Genomic DNA, 13,783 nt, shown 5'->3' with positions numbered 1-13,783 from the left:
GCCCCAGATGGCACTGAGGGGTCCCGTGTGCGGCTGGGGTGTCCCAGACAGGGCTGGCGGGTCCCAGAGCCCTGAGGGTTCCCAGATGGCACTGAGGGGGCCCCAGGTCCTGGATGGGGCTGAGGGGGTCCCAAAGCCCGCGGGGTTGGGGGGTCCCGGAGCCCTGAGAGACCCCGGCTCCTGTCCCTGCGGCCCCGCCAGGGGCGTAGAGCGGCCCCTCCCCCGGGCGGCCTCGGCCCCGCCCCCCCCGCACCTCAGCCAATCGCCGGCGCGGCGTCCCCGCCCCCTCGGGCGTCCGGCGCGCGGTGATGACGTTAAGAGGGGTGCCGCGGCGCGGGCCGGAGCGGGCCCAGGTGAGTCCGGGCCCGGTGGCACCAGCGCTGGCACCGGCACCTCCTCCCTTCTCATCCCCCCTCTCTCCCTCCGCTCCGGCGCCGTGCGTCCGGACGCGCGGTGGGCCCGGCGCCTCAGCGCTGCCGCTGCCCGGAGCGCTGGGCCGCGGAACGGCGGGCCGGGGGGGCGAGCCCTGCCCGCCCCGGAGCGTCCCCTCAGCGCTTCCTGGGCCTGGAGCCGAGCCTGCCGCGGGACGAGCTCCCGCCACCGGCCCGGCCCTGGGTCCGCTTTCCAGGATGTGCGAGAAACGGCCTGGGTCGGGATGAGTGATGGAAACAGTGGGAGTTGTGGAAATCTCGGGAGAAGCTGTGAAAACAGTCAAGAGTTCTGGGAATCGCGGTTGGTTTGGCCGAGACTGGTCCGCCCCTGGCTCTGGCACAGCTGCCTGCGGTGCTGCAGCAGCCTCAGCCCCAGGTTTCCCCTGCAAAACTCACTGGAGGCTCCCGCTGGGAATGCCGGGTCTATGCCGGGTTTATGCCAGTTTTGTGTCAGCTTTATGCCAGGTTTGTGTCAGGCAGTAAGAGGCACATTTGCCCTGTGTTACTAAGATGTGGTGCTCTCGGGTGAGGTGGTCTCAGTGCTGCTGTGTTGGCACAGGTGTGGCTTGCAGGTTGCTGTGTTTGGGCTTTGATTAACACAGTTAAGAGCTGCTGTCTTCAGATTTCCAAACTGGCATCTCACAGAACAGCAACATTAAAGAGCTTCAAGTTGTGATGTATTTACTTGAGGGTGGAAGGTCTGCTTGGCCTTGGGGGATCTAGGCAGGTGACTGACACCCCTTATCTGCAGGGACCTCAACCATTCCTTCCCTGATATTTTCAGTGGGAGGACACTTCTGAGCTGCCAAGAGCTGAGGTGTTTCCCTGCTGCGCTGTGGGGAGTGAGATGCTGCATGTCCAAGGGAAGAAGCATAAACCCCTCATTCCTTCCCACCACTTCCAGCTGCAGCTGGATACAGCTGCACACACTCAGATGTGCTCTCTCCTCTCAGATATTTTGGCACCTGACAAGTCTGTGATTTCCTGCTTGGAGTGGGCTTGTTATGCCCCATTTCTTTAATTCCTTTCCCCAGACTCGTGGTGATTGTTATACAGAGCGTTTCCACCTGCACCGATGTGGAGTTGGGCATTTTGGTGCTGACTCTGGTGTGCAGCTCTGGGGTTCTGTGGGCTTCCATGGGACTCTTGGGTGTACACTGACATACTGGAGTTGCTGCCAGATCTCACTTAATGCCATTAGGGGATTTATATATGATGTTTTCACGTGTTTGGTTCTTCTCTTCAGTTTTATTTACAGGCCCGACATTTCCCACAACTGCTTCTCTACAGGTTGAATTACTCTGTAATAACCTTGTTTGTGAATGCTCTCCCTCCATTTCTCTGTTAAGTTAATATGCTTTAAGGCTTAATAATTCTGAGACAAACTGTCCGTGGGAGGAATGATTCAGGACCAGCCACAGCTCTTTATGTTTTGTCATGGTACTTTAATCTGAACAAACCCCCACTTCCAGGGCAGCACTTGGGGAAAGTCAGTTAAGCTTCCTGTGAAGTTGGTTCTTTATTCCTATTGCTTGTACCCTACCACAGGCACGTCTGTGATGACCTCAGGGTGCTGCCAGGAGGGCTTCCCTGAGAAGTTCCTTTGGTGATGTTTGATTTTAAAACTGAATCTTAACTTAAGCCTGGTTTTCTTTCCAGGTTGGATGCAGAGTCTGAGCTTCTTCCGGACGTCCCTTTAAAACACTTCTTGTTTCTCCACCTGATTCTCCTGATGGAAAACCAGCCAGAGTTCCTTTTCTGCTGTTCATGCTGAGGAGCTGGTTGGAGAGGTGGTGCCTGAGAGGAGATTCATCTGGTGATGGTAGGACCTGAGATCACATTTCGAGATTGATGGTTTTCTGTAGCCTCCTGCAAAGGCTCAGGCACCTATTGATGGGCTCTGAGCCAAAAGGTGCAAGTGTAAAACTGCCAGAGCCACAGGCAGCTTCCCCATCTCCTGGCCCGTGATACTGCTTTAATCAGCACATAAAGACTTGCCTGTGTGCACCTGATTTGGTTTTGTTTGAAATACAGTGTGATGAGCAAGAGCTCCTAGTCTGGAAGAGCTGGTGGAAATTCCACTTACTACACACAGCTCCATATGGAAAACCAGAAGTGCCACTTGGTGCCTGAAGATGTCAAATAAAGCAAAACTGAGTCAGGTTGTTGAAAGATGTCAAAGCCCACCTCGATTTCTCAGGGTTTGGAGAGTGAGGGACTTGCTGACTGAAGGCTGCTCTGGTTAAGTGAACATTTCCCCTTTAGCAGGGGCTGCATCAAGTTCAGTGGTAAAATTCACCTTAAAGCCAGCATGCCTCTGGCTCCATATTTCCTTCCTGTGCCATTCCATTGATCCCCAGGAGCAAAGCAATGAGAGGTTTAAGATGCTGTACAAGATCAATATAAAGAAAGTCTTAAGCAGATTTGTTAAGTGAACAAGTTGCTGAGGTACTTTGTGGAGCTGCTAGTGAGGCATTTCAAAACACTTAAGGTTTGCAGTGGCTGCTGTTTTATGAAGTTGAGCAGTTGAAACAAAACAAAGGAAAGTGCTTGGCTCTTTCCTTAATTTGATTTTTTATTAAGCAATTGTGGCCGGAAAAAAAGACCTCCAGAAGTCTCAGCCACTCTGTGAGTACGATTCAGTGCTCAGCTGGGAGCAGAACATGAACTGTGCTTAATAAAAAAAGATACTGTGTGATTTCCATGGACACATCCATGGTTCTGACCATGGCTGTGTTTGTAGGCACTGGCTTGTGATGAAAGCAGCAGAGCACTGTGTTTGGTCAATCCCAAATTCTTAGTTTGTGGTAGCATGGCCTACTTTTTTTTTTTCCCATTTGAACCTTTACTACCTCGATTCCAATTTATTTGTTTCTCCTCGTTCTTTTCCTAAGGTTCAAATGTGGGAATTGTCCTGGATGTGGTTGCTGCTGATGCTCCCCTGGGAACATGCCTTGACAGGGAATTAACACCAGTCAGTGATGGGCTGTGGGACAAGCAAAGTGCTTCCCGAGCCCCCCAAAGATGTGCAGCTGGACCTGGTTAAAAAAGTTGAACCCTACACAGGCCACAGTGACATATACAAGCACTTCATCAGGGATGACTGTGGGGCTGTCATCAAGGCTGGCTCCCCCTCGCCTCCTCACCACGCCAACCCGTATCCCGGGAATGCCCTGCCCGCCCACCAGCCTGAGCCCCGCAAGAACAAAGTGGCCAAATACCGCGCCAAGTTCGACCCCAGAGTGACGGCCAAGTACGACATCAAGGCCCTGATCGGGAGGGGCAGCTTCAGCCGCGTGGTGCGGGTGGAGCACAAGGCCACCAAGCAGCCCTACGCCATCAAGATGATCGAGACCAAGTACCGGGAGGGCAGGGAGGTGTGCGAGTCGGAGCTCAGCGTCCTGCGCAGGGTCCGGCACACCAACATCATCCAGCTCATCGAGGTGTTCGAGACCCAGGACCGCGTGTACATGGTCATGGAGCTGGCGACGGGCGGGGAGCTCTTCGACAGGATCATCGCCAAGGGCTCCTTCACCGAGAGGGACGCCACGCGCGTGCTGCAGATGGTGCTGGATGGCGTCAGGTACCTGCACACGCTGGGCATCACCCACCGGGACCTCAAGCCGGAGAACCTGCTGTACTACCACCCGGGCACGGACTCCAAGATCATGATCACGGACTTCGGGCTGGCGAGCGCTCGGAAGAAGGGGGACGACTGCCTGATGAAAACCACGTGCGGGACCCCGGAGTACATCGCCCCCGAGATCCTGGTCAGGAAGCCCTACACGAACTCCGTGGACATGTGGGCGCTGGGTGTGATCTCGTACATCCTGCTCAGCGGGACGATGCCCTTCGAGGACGACAACCGCACCCGCCTGTACCGGCAGATCCTGAAGGGAAAGTACAGCTACTCAGGCGAGGTGAGTGTGCTGAGGGGAAGTCAAGAAGCTCTCCCTAGGTTGGGTCTTCGTGATGGCAGGAAGCTGCTTGTCACGTGCAGGCTGGCGACGTTACCCGGGTTAACAAAATCTGTGATTCTGGCTTTTAAAATCCTTCCCCGTTTTCTGTCTGCTTTCCCAAACCGCTCCCAGTGCAGCACAGTGAACTCCTTTAGGAAACTGAGTGTTAAGAGAGAGGAGACTCTTCATGCAGAACAGAACTGGGATGCTTGTGGGTGTCTGGCTGGGGGAACGTTGGCTGTGGTAAGCTGCTGTTTGAGGCTTTGCTGTAGAAACTTGTGCCAGGGTGTTTGAAATGTGGCATGTACATACCCAGTCTGATTTCTGGTACAAATCCAAGAGGAGTATGAAAAACAGCTTTGCTGAAAGGCAGGGTTCTGGCAGGCAAGGGGCTCCTGGTTCCTCAATCTGGAGACATGAGCATTTCAGAAATGGATCTGCATTGTCTTCTTGACAATGAGCTTGGTGTGTGATGAATTGAAGGGTCGAAGGATAGTTTTTGTAGATAACCATGCAAAGAGGACCCTTAGGAGATAATTCTTAGGCAGAAGATGGGTGCCCCTGCCCTCCCAGAGTCCCATCACTCCAGAGAACTTCCTTCTGATCATGGTGGGAGAGCTCAGTGACCAGCCAGCTCCTTCACCAGCACCATTACCAAGTGTAGCATAACCTCACTAGAAATCACACCTATAGAAAGTGGGGGGATCCAAATTTGCAAGTTGTCTTTCTGTTTATATCCCTCACTGTATTAAAAATACTAAAAAATTAAGCTTTTATAACTTCTTTCTTTAATAAGTAGGAGAGTGTTGTTTAGATTCCTGAACACCATGACTTTGAGGTGAATCTTTGAGTGTTAATGAGAGGCTAAATTTATGATTCTGAAATGACACTAAAGTAACTGTCAAAAACCCAGAATAAATTAATGATTTTATATTTTTAAGTGTGACAGGTATGTTGGCATTTTAATGATGGATGGAAGGAATCCAGCACGTTAAGTTTTTAAACATATTAAGCTGCTTTAGGATTGTGTTTAAAAAAAAAAAAATCAGTCATTCTCCAAAGGGTTATCAAAGGTGTCAGTAAGTCTTTTGTACTTTAAAGCTGTCAGGCCAGCTTGTGTTAATAGCTGGAATATCCAAATTAAATGAAACAGAGGAATACTGGCATTTGCTTAGGAGGCCACCAAGGAGAGCCCAGATTTGACACCTTTGTGGATCTTGTTAATTCTTTCCATGAGTGCTCCTCGAAGTCCCTGGTACACAGTGGAGACACAAGTGTGAGGGGTCATAAACCCCCAAATTTGGCAGGTTTTGGACTAATTGTATTACTTCCTTCAGAAAATATTCTATCAGCTGCTTCCTTGAACTCCAATTTCAGCTGACTTTGGCAGCCTGTGCTTGTTTTGTTAATTTGCTGTGTTAATAGGCTTTGTTAACCAGCTGTGGAGTTTAAGCATGCAGTGGGGTTATCCTGATGCAGAAAGAGATGAATTACCAGCTGCACCATGTAACATCTGTGGGTCACACTGAACAGCAAAGTCCTGGTCACCTTGTAACCAGTGGTAGTAGATCTGCCAGATCTCTGCAGAGAGTGGCCCTCTGTGACCCCAAGAGGTTTCCTGAGCTGGGTTGGGGATGTCATGGTGTCTGCATAATTTGGTGTATTCCCTGTAATGTCTCTGCTCCTCAGTGCATGAGCTTGTGTGTAGTGACACTGGATGTTATGACTCACTCAACTTTGTCACTTGCTATTTTTACTTTTTTGCAGGTTTTTTAATTAAGTTTAGCATGTTACCTAACACAGGTTCTGCCTGTTCTTGTGAAATGGGGTAATCCTGGAGTCTTAGAATTTTAGAAGCAAGAGGTGGGATACCCATGTGACACCCAGTAAAATGGTGCTGATGATACTGAGTTGTTGAGGTTAAAAACAAATCTGAGGAAGCAGTGAGGGATCACAAAATAAATTGTCTGTGTTCAGTGTGGACAAACTTGAGTGGTCCCATGGGAAGATGGGCAGTTGGAATTTTCTGTAAATGATGGTGGGCCCTGAAGGTGCTTCTTGCTCTTCAGAAGAAACAATTTGAGGTTAAATACTTCTAAATATCATCTTGATACTTATGATCAAAAGCTAGTTGATACTAGGAGTGAGTGTTGCTGTTGCAGGTGTCCTTGCTGGGCCATGCCCTTGAATATGAAGTGCAGTTCTGCATCCTCTGGATAAAATCACAGAACTGAAAAGCATGTGTAGAAGGGCAGTGTGAATAACCAAAGGTATGGGCTGGCTTACATTTGAAGAACGAGTGAACAGACAGAGGCCCTTCCTCCAAAAAAAAATCAACATTTGAGGGGGGTCTCTGACCAAAGTCAGTGCAGCCATAGGCAGTCTGGAGAGAGGGAATTGAGAGCAACGGTTTTGAAGGTTCCCTGGTGTCATTTACTTTGATGTCCACTGATCCTTGTGCCAGGAGGGACTTATTTTGAGAAATTTTGTGGATTCATTGCAACTGGGGCCACTGGATGCTCGTAGGTTGTATGTGCAGAGGTAGCACATGTGCCACAGAGAAAGCATTAGACTGTGTGTTGTGTGGCAGTGCACAAGCCTGAGGCATTTTACTTGTTATCCCACTACAAATTACACACTTTAGGGGGGTATTACGGATACTATGTGTGACATGAGTGGTTGTTTTGGAAAGCTGTCAGTGTTTTACTGCTTGGAAAGCAAATATGTGTCAGCCAGCAGCCTGTGTCTGCTGCTGGGATGCTTTCTGTTCCTCCAGAGCCAGGGAAAATGGATGCTTTAATTTACCAGTGTAATTAAACCCATGCCCCTAAATTGCAGACGTAGCCAGGTATTGGCAGGAGATGCAGTAAAAAGGCTGCTTGTTTTGTGAATAAATTCTAGGAGAAAACAAAGTGAGCCAGAGATTTAGAGGTGTCTGGTGTGCTTCCCACAACCTTGCCATCATTCTTAAAGGCCACCTCCTGGGCTTTTAAATGCTTCCGAATTTCTGGTGTTCACAGAAAATTGCCCTTTTTTTGTGTGTGTGTGTGTGTTACACAGGAAGATGTCAGAAATGAGGCTGTTGATAAGTTTGTCAGACTAATGGTAATGACAGGAGCCATAAGTCCTGGTTTCTTTGGAGCAGGAGTGGGCAGAATACTTGAGTGCATTGCAGAAAGTGTCTATCTTGGATAGATGCAGAAGCAGAGGTTTCATGGGAGCCAGTGCTTTTGTTGTCTGTAGTCTGAAGTTTGAGGATGTGAAATGGAAGAGGAAATGTTAAAAGAAGCCTGTGAACTGCGGTGCCCAGAACTGACAGCTTGAGTTCCAGGGGGGAAGGAGGAAGGTGTCTTCAAGCTGCACCAGGTCAGGCAGCAGCAGTGCCCTGGGTTTGCAGAGTCTCAGTGCTCAGTCCTGCTTTTTGAAAGGTCTGGCCTCAAAACCTGGTCAGAGAGGACAAAGCTGTATTGAGAGAGGAATAAAAGCCAAGATGCACGCTGACCTGAGAAGTAGCTCCATGTTCTTGGAAAAACAAGTCATCTCACATCCAGCTAATGTAATTGCTTTCTGCCTGGGACCCTCTTACCCCGGGCTCCTGTTCCTGGAGTGTGAGGTCTGTTTGAAGAGGCCATTAGCAGATCAATAGGAGAGGTCTCCCACAATAGGTTATTCAGGTACTGCTGACGTCACTGCACTGATTATCTCTCCTACCTTCTTCTGTACTTTTTGAACTCCTTGGAGTAATGGCTAGGGTGAGGAATGAAGGAAAGCTGGCTTTGTAACTTAGTATGCTTTCTTTTTTCTGAGCATCCCTGAGTAAGGGTTGGGTGGGCTATTGACACTGCATTGGATGTAGCCTGCTGCAGAGTTATTATCTTTCACCTGTTTTGTTAGAACTTACTGAAAAGAAGGCTTGGCAATATTTTAATTGAAATCTTGGGGATAAAACTGATTTCTGGGGGTCTCTTTGTAACTTAAAAAAGTTGATTGAGGAATAAAGCTGGAATAACATTCACACTTTCCTTTGAAAGTGCAGAAATGAACATCAGACCATCATTATCCTGCTAGGACAGGATTGCTCTACTTCTGTTTCAAAGCTTCTCCTTCTGTTGAATACCAGTACTTTTATGCTGCTTTACACACCTGGGAAAATTGCCTGAAGAAGTGGAAGGTAATACATGTTATGGTTAAATTGGGAAGCTGAGCTAGGGTGTATGAATTGTTCTGGTTTTGCTATCTGATCTGGGCAAATCATTTCCCCTCGTGGTCTGTTTTCCTATTTATAGAACAGAATCAGCTTTTTTGTGGTGTGTTCACAGTGGGTGAGGTCGGTGTGGGCTGCTGTGGGAACATCTCTTAATCAAACACCCTAAAAAGCTTGTTCTAAATAATGGTGCTAGTGGATGCATTGGTAAATGGGGTGTAAGGAGAGACATGTTTGATACACAGAGGAAGTTGGGCAGTGCAAGTCTGGAGGAGCTCTGCAAGGGGCTGAGCAGCCATGCAGAGAGAACAGCTGGCCTGGCTTCCTGCAGTAGTGTTCCAGTGCCTGCCACTGAACTTAAAACTACAGGAAGATTTAGGCACAAAGGGACCTCAGGAAGTCTCTGGACCAAACCCCTGTTCTGAGAAGGGCTGAATTTTAAGCTAGATGAGGTTGCTTAGCACCTTATTCACTCCAGCTGCCGTGAGGGTGGAGATGTCACCACCTCTCTGGGCTCTGTCCTGGGGCAGCCCAATTCTTGTGGGAACTGTGATTTCTCTTTACATCCAGATAGAATTTACCCAGTTGCAGCTGGACAGTCACCACTTGCCTTTTCACTGGGCACCTCTGAGACATCTGGTGGGGTGTCCTCCTCCCTAAGTGCCCTGGCAGTGCTGGCAGATGCAGTTAGATCCATTTCTCCAGCTAGCTGAGGTCCTTCTGGATGGTGTTCCTGCCCTCCTGCGCATCAGCAGCTCCTCCAAAGCTTTATCAAAAGCAGCCAAGAAACACATACTAAAAACTTTAATGGTAAAGAGAGATTTGCAGCTCAAATGCCTCAAGAGCAGAGCCAAAGGAGGGGCCTAACGTGCAGATTGTATGTGCATTGCATTTCTTCTTTTCTCTCCTTGAACATTCAGAACCTTAATGATTTTCCACCTTAGCTTGGAGTTGAAAGCACCAGGTTAAATGCAGGTGTTGAGTAAACTCTGCAGGTCCTCCATGGATAGGTTCAGGCTGGAAGAACACCCTTGGATACAGGAAAACCAAGTTGCTCTAGATGGGTAGCTGAGTGGAGTGGTGTGAATGGTGTTCCCACAATAACTGACTCGACCTATGTAGGTAAAGAAGCAAAACACTTTCTCCCCAAGCAGTTTCTCTGCCTGCAGGTGATAGGAGAAGCAGGAAACATGGAGTGCATTAACAAACAAACTGTGCATGTGCTACCTGACAGACAGCAAGATAAAAATAAAGCCATTTTGAGGCAGCTGATGCATGTTTACAGGATGAGTCCTTACCCAAGTACGTGGGCACGTCTACAGAGCATTTTCAAAGTATCCTTGTAATTGTCCTCGTTGTGGAGGACTTTTAATCCCTCAAATCCCTTGTGACACATGATGAAGGAGACAGGTGACAGACTTGTCAAATTTTAATATTAATTTCCTGCATTTATTCAACTTTTTGAGAGAGAATGGGGTGGAACTTGAGCCCAGACTGCTTCTGACTCAGTTGGGAGCTGGTTGCTGAATCCCCCGTCCAGCTCCAAAGGGACTGATCAGTCATTGTATTATAATAACTGTGGTTGGATTTCCTATCAAATGACAAACTTATTCTAAAAAAGGCACAAGCAATAAAAAGGAACTGCAATTATTCTTGGTAACCTCCTTCCCCTAAAAGTTGCAGATGGAAATGTAAAGTGGCAACTCAACTTTCTATTTTGCATACTTGTATTTTAGTGGAGAAGCTGATTTCCTGTAGGAGAGGGGAAAAAATTATACTTGCATATCACAGAAAATCTCTCCATAATCCTTATTGCCTTGCAGGAGAGTTCAGTCAGTGCAGGACAAGTATTCTGAAAGTTTGGATGTGGCTTTTTAAAGAGCAGTAGGTTTTGCATTGATGCTATGACAGGTCTGGCTGGCTGCCAGTCCTGGAATGACTCCTGTGTGCTTGCACTTTGGGTCACTTAAAATTAATTACATATGACTATGTAATTAAAAAAAACCACAGTCTTTTGTTGTTTTGGTGACAAAAGTATAACCACTTTATGAAAAATACCAGTTTGGAAAAAAATCAAGTGTTCTGTAGCATATGAGCTTTATTTTCTGTTTTATACTCTGTTTAACCCAGAAATGCTTCCAGGTTTTTTCCTGCAGTACATACTTATATATTATCAAGTTTTGTGTAACATGTTATCTGCTCATTTAAGTGGTTATAGGGTAGAAACTGCCCTGAATGAGGGAAAACTCTGCTCTGGTTATCTTCTCCTAGTATATCTCCTGTTTAAGATGGGCTGTAAGGCAGCCTGGTTTCTCCAAGTTTGGGCTGGAGTATGTCTTTGGGAAAACACTCAAAGCAGATTTAAAATATAGCCAGTAACAGAGAATCACCGGTGGCCTCTAATGCTCCCTTGGTCTTGTATATTTTTTTTTAATACAGGAGAAAAAGTCATGTGTGTACAAGAGGCCAGGAGAGCTGGTAGGTGCCTCCCATTTATGGAAGATTTGCCTTTGCACGGTGTCCTCTGCTGCCCTTTGCTCTAAGAGGAGCTCATTGCAAAGCCACCTTGTTCTTCTGGAAGTTCTCCATGGGGTCAGTGCCTGGGAGGGTCTGGATGCAGCAGGATCCCTCACTCAAGAAGCCCCTGACTGGCCACACTGGCTCATGGTGTTGCCCTCCCTGGCTGTGCCAGATGGTCTTTAGACCCATTAGATGTTTTTGCCAGACAGTCATCACCTTGGCCTCTGATCTCTGTGCCAGAAGAGAGAAGAGACTCCAAACCATCAGGGTGGCCAGTTTTCCAGTCTTCCCCCTGAAGTTTTGAGTGTCCCAAGCTGTTGACTACAGTATAACGAGGAAAACAGGGACAGGGCAGCTGAAGGCAAGGTTTTAAACCACATTTGCAGAACTTGTTTGCATGAGCATACGAGTCTTTGGGACCATGTTTTAGCCTTCCTGGGGAAAGAAAGAACTTTTTACATACAGCAGCTGCTGTTTTTTCCCTGTGAGCCACATTAGGTGGTAGAAGCGTTTTACAGTAGTCCTGTTGTTAGACCAATGCAGGCATTTTTATTTTATTTTTTTCTAAAAATTAGAGTTGGGGGTTTTTTTTGTTGTTTTTTTTTTTTTTCCCCCCCGTGTAGGGAAGAATTTTTTTTTTATTATAAATTGCTGAGGCCTTTGCCTGGAAAAAAAACAAAAGTAAGAAAACATCCATTTACAGAGGAATGTGCTTCTGCGTTTCCTACGGCTGTGAGAAAGCGGCGATTTTTTTAAGTAGCACAACAAGAGTGTTGGCGGCGCTGCAGCCGGGGCTCTGCTGAAAAGGGCACCGTGCTCTGCTTTGAAGAGCTCAGGCACTCGAACAGGATGAAAGCCGGGCAGGGAACACGGAGGCCGGCCCAGTAAATGCACTTCTCTTGGCTTCTGCTCTTCCTTTGCTTTTAACGCGGGTGGGAGGGCACAGGTGGGGTTGTGTTGCTCCGTCGCCGGGAGCTGAAGTGTTTGTCCAGATCTCTCCCGCTGCAGGAGTGTCTTTGGAAACCCAGTGACCGCGGTTAGAAACCTGGGAAATCGTCCGGCTCCCCGCGGGTGTCAGTGACCCTGCTCCTGCAGAACTTCAGCGTGTTGTGTTGGTAAACACTTGGTGTGCACCTAAAGAAACACCTTTTCCCCGTGAAAGGGCTTTGAAACCAGCGTACGCGCTTAAAAATCAATTCCCCTTCGCTTTGGCTGCTTCTTGAGGTACTTTTTGAAGGTTGTTTCCTCCGATGGAATTGGTGTGTCAGGAGGACCTTTTTCAGTTACTCCATTTTGCCTTTTTACTGTTTACTTCAGCTTCTGTTGCAGTGAGGATAACCCCAAATCCTAGGGCAGGATAAGCAAGGGGAAGCAAGGAGAGGGGGGGCATCTTTCTCTTCATACATCTGTCAGTTCTATACCACTGCAGTCTGCAACACTCAACCTCAGCAGTTTATATTTCACCCTTTCATAAGGGCAGGGTGGAAACTCTGCTGAGCCTCAAAGCCCCTAGAAACAAAGGAAGCAGGAAAGGAATCTCCATGGAGAAGAGGAATGTGGGTTTTTTCCCAGTAATTTCCTTCACAACCCTTTTTCCTTAGGACTGCTGTCCATACCAGTAGCATCTGCAGGTTGAGGGGCAGCAGCTGAGCATTTTGGTTAAGGTTTTTGGGTGAATGACTGGGTTTGGGGAAGTGGTGCACAGTGTATGGCACATAATATTAGGATGGAAGGCAGGAGCCACATCTGAGGGAAAGGGACGTGTAATAGTGCTGGGATTTGACATATATTTTCATTTCTTCATCTGTGGGCCCTATAAAATCCTGTTAATGGTGGAATAGTATTTCTGCAGAATTATGGATGTAGGGATAAAGGGACATTGGGAGGGGAGAAAAAGAATATTAAGCTCCCTCTATACAGAATACACATTATTAACAGAAAGGATTTGAGCTATCAGCTACCATTGGTGCCTTTGACTCCTTTACATTTCCCTAAAAATAATCTAGGCCATTTCCTCTTTTCCCTGTGGCTGGTTTAATCCTAGAGGCACAGGGAGCACTGACAGGCACCTTTAGAACATTTTTAAAGTGAGGTTTCAAGTGGGTGCTGTCAAAGTGTTGCACTCTGGAAAAAAAATACAGCGTCTTCCTAACTCCCCCCTGAGCCTTCAGGCTGAGGCTTTGAGGTTTTGCAGAGCTGGCACCTGGCTGTGGTTCCAGCTGCTGTCCCTGCTGCAGGTTGAAAGCTAGTTTTATTTAATCAAAGCTGAGCTCTGCAGAGAAGGGCTGTGAACATGCACCTTGCTGCAAATCACTCTGTGGCCTGCAGTTGACCCTGCCTTAGAGTGAAGCTGCTGGACCTGATGTATTTGGAACAATGTGGTGTTGAGAGATGTCTCAGATTTCCTCTGACCAGAATTTGGGACCTCCCTAGCAGTTGCAGTGTGCCCCTGCCCTGGGATGCGATGAAGGAGGAGTTAAACAGCACATGTGGCATAGGTAGGAAGTCAAGGTTTTGATTTCAGATAGTCCAAATCTCACTTCAGCTGCAAAAGCTGTTTTGGGGGAATTCTGTTGGTGCTGAGCTAGAGGGCTCAAAAGGTGCTCCCTAAACCTGGAATTTTTCTTGGCAGTCTCTTTACCTAATCCCTGAAATCCCTAAATCTTATG

At 47.8% G+C, this 13,783-nt stretch overlaps 1 protein-coding gene across 2 annotated transcripts in view; it reads left to right on the top strand.

The window, feature by feature from the left end:
• The first annotated feature begins 288 nt into the window (after nt 1–288).
• PSKH1 (protein serine kinase H1) overlaps nt 289–13,783 on the top strand; it is a 31,379-nt gene continuing 17,884 nt past the window's right edge. The window contains exons 1-3 of one of the 2 annotated variants that reach the window (XM_018083226.3): nt 289–353; nt 2,091–2,253; nt 3,326–4,351. In XM_018083226.3, the coding sequence (XP_017938715.2) occupies nt 3,413–4,351 (939 nt within the window). In that variant the 5' untranslated portion in view covers nt 289–353; nt 2,091–2,253; nt 3,326–3,412. Of the gene's footprint in view, nt 354–667; nt 897–2,090; nt 2,254–3,325; nt 4,352–13,783 lie in introns of those variants that run through there. The other variant, XM_018083234.3, reaches the window with a different exon arrangement.

The sequence above is a fragment of the Manacus vitellinus genome, unplaced genomic scaffold (genome assembly GCF_001715985.3).
Source record: "Manacus vitellinus isolate BGI_N305 unplaced genomic scaffold, ASM171598v3 scaffold_10_pilon, whole genome shotgun sequence".
In the NCBI taxonomy this organism is placed as follows: Eukaryota; Metazoa; Chordata; class Aves; order Passeriformes; family Pipridae; genus Manacus; species Manacus vitellinus.
The sequence above is the reverse complement of the archived record's forward strand: the minus strand, read 5'-3'. Positions and strand labels throughout refer to the sequence as shown.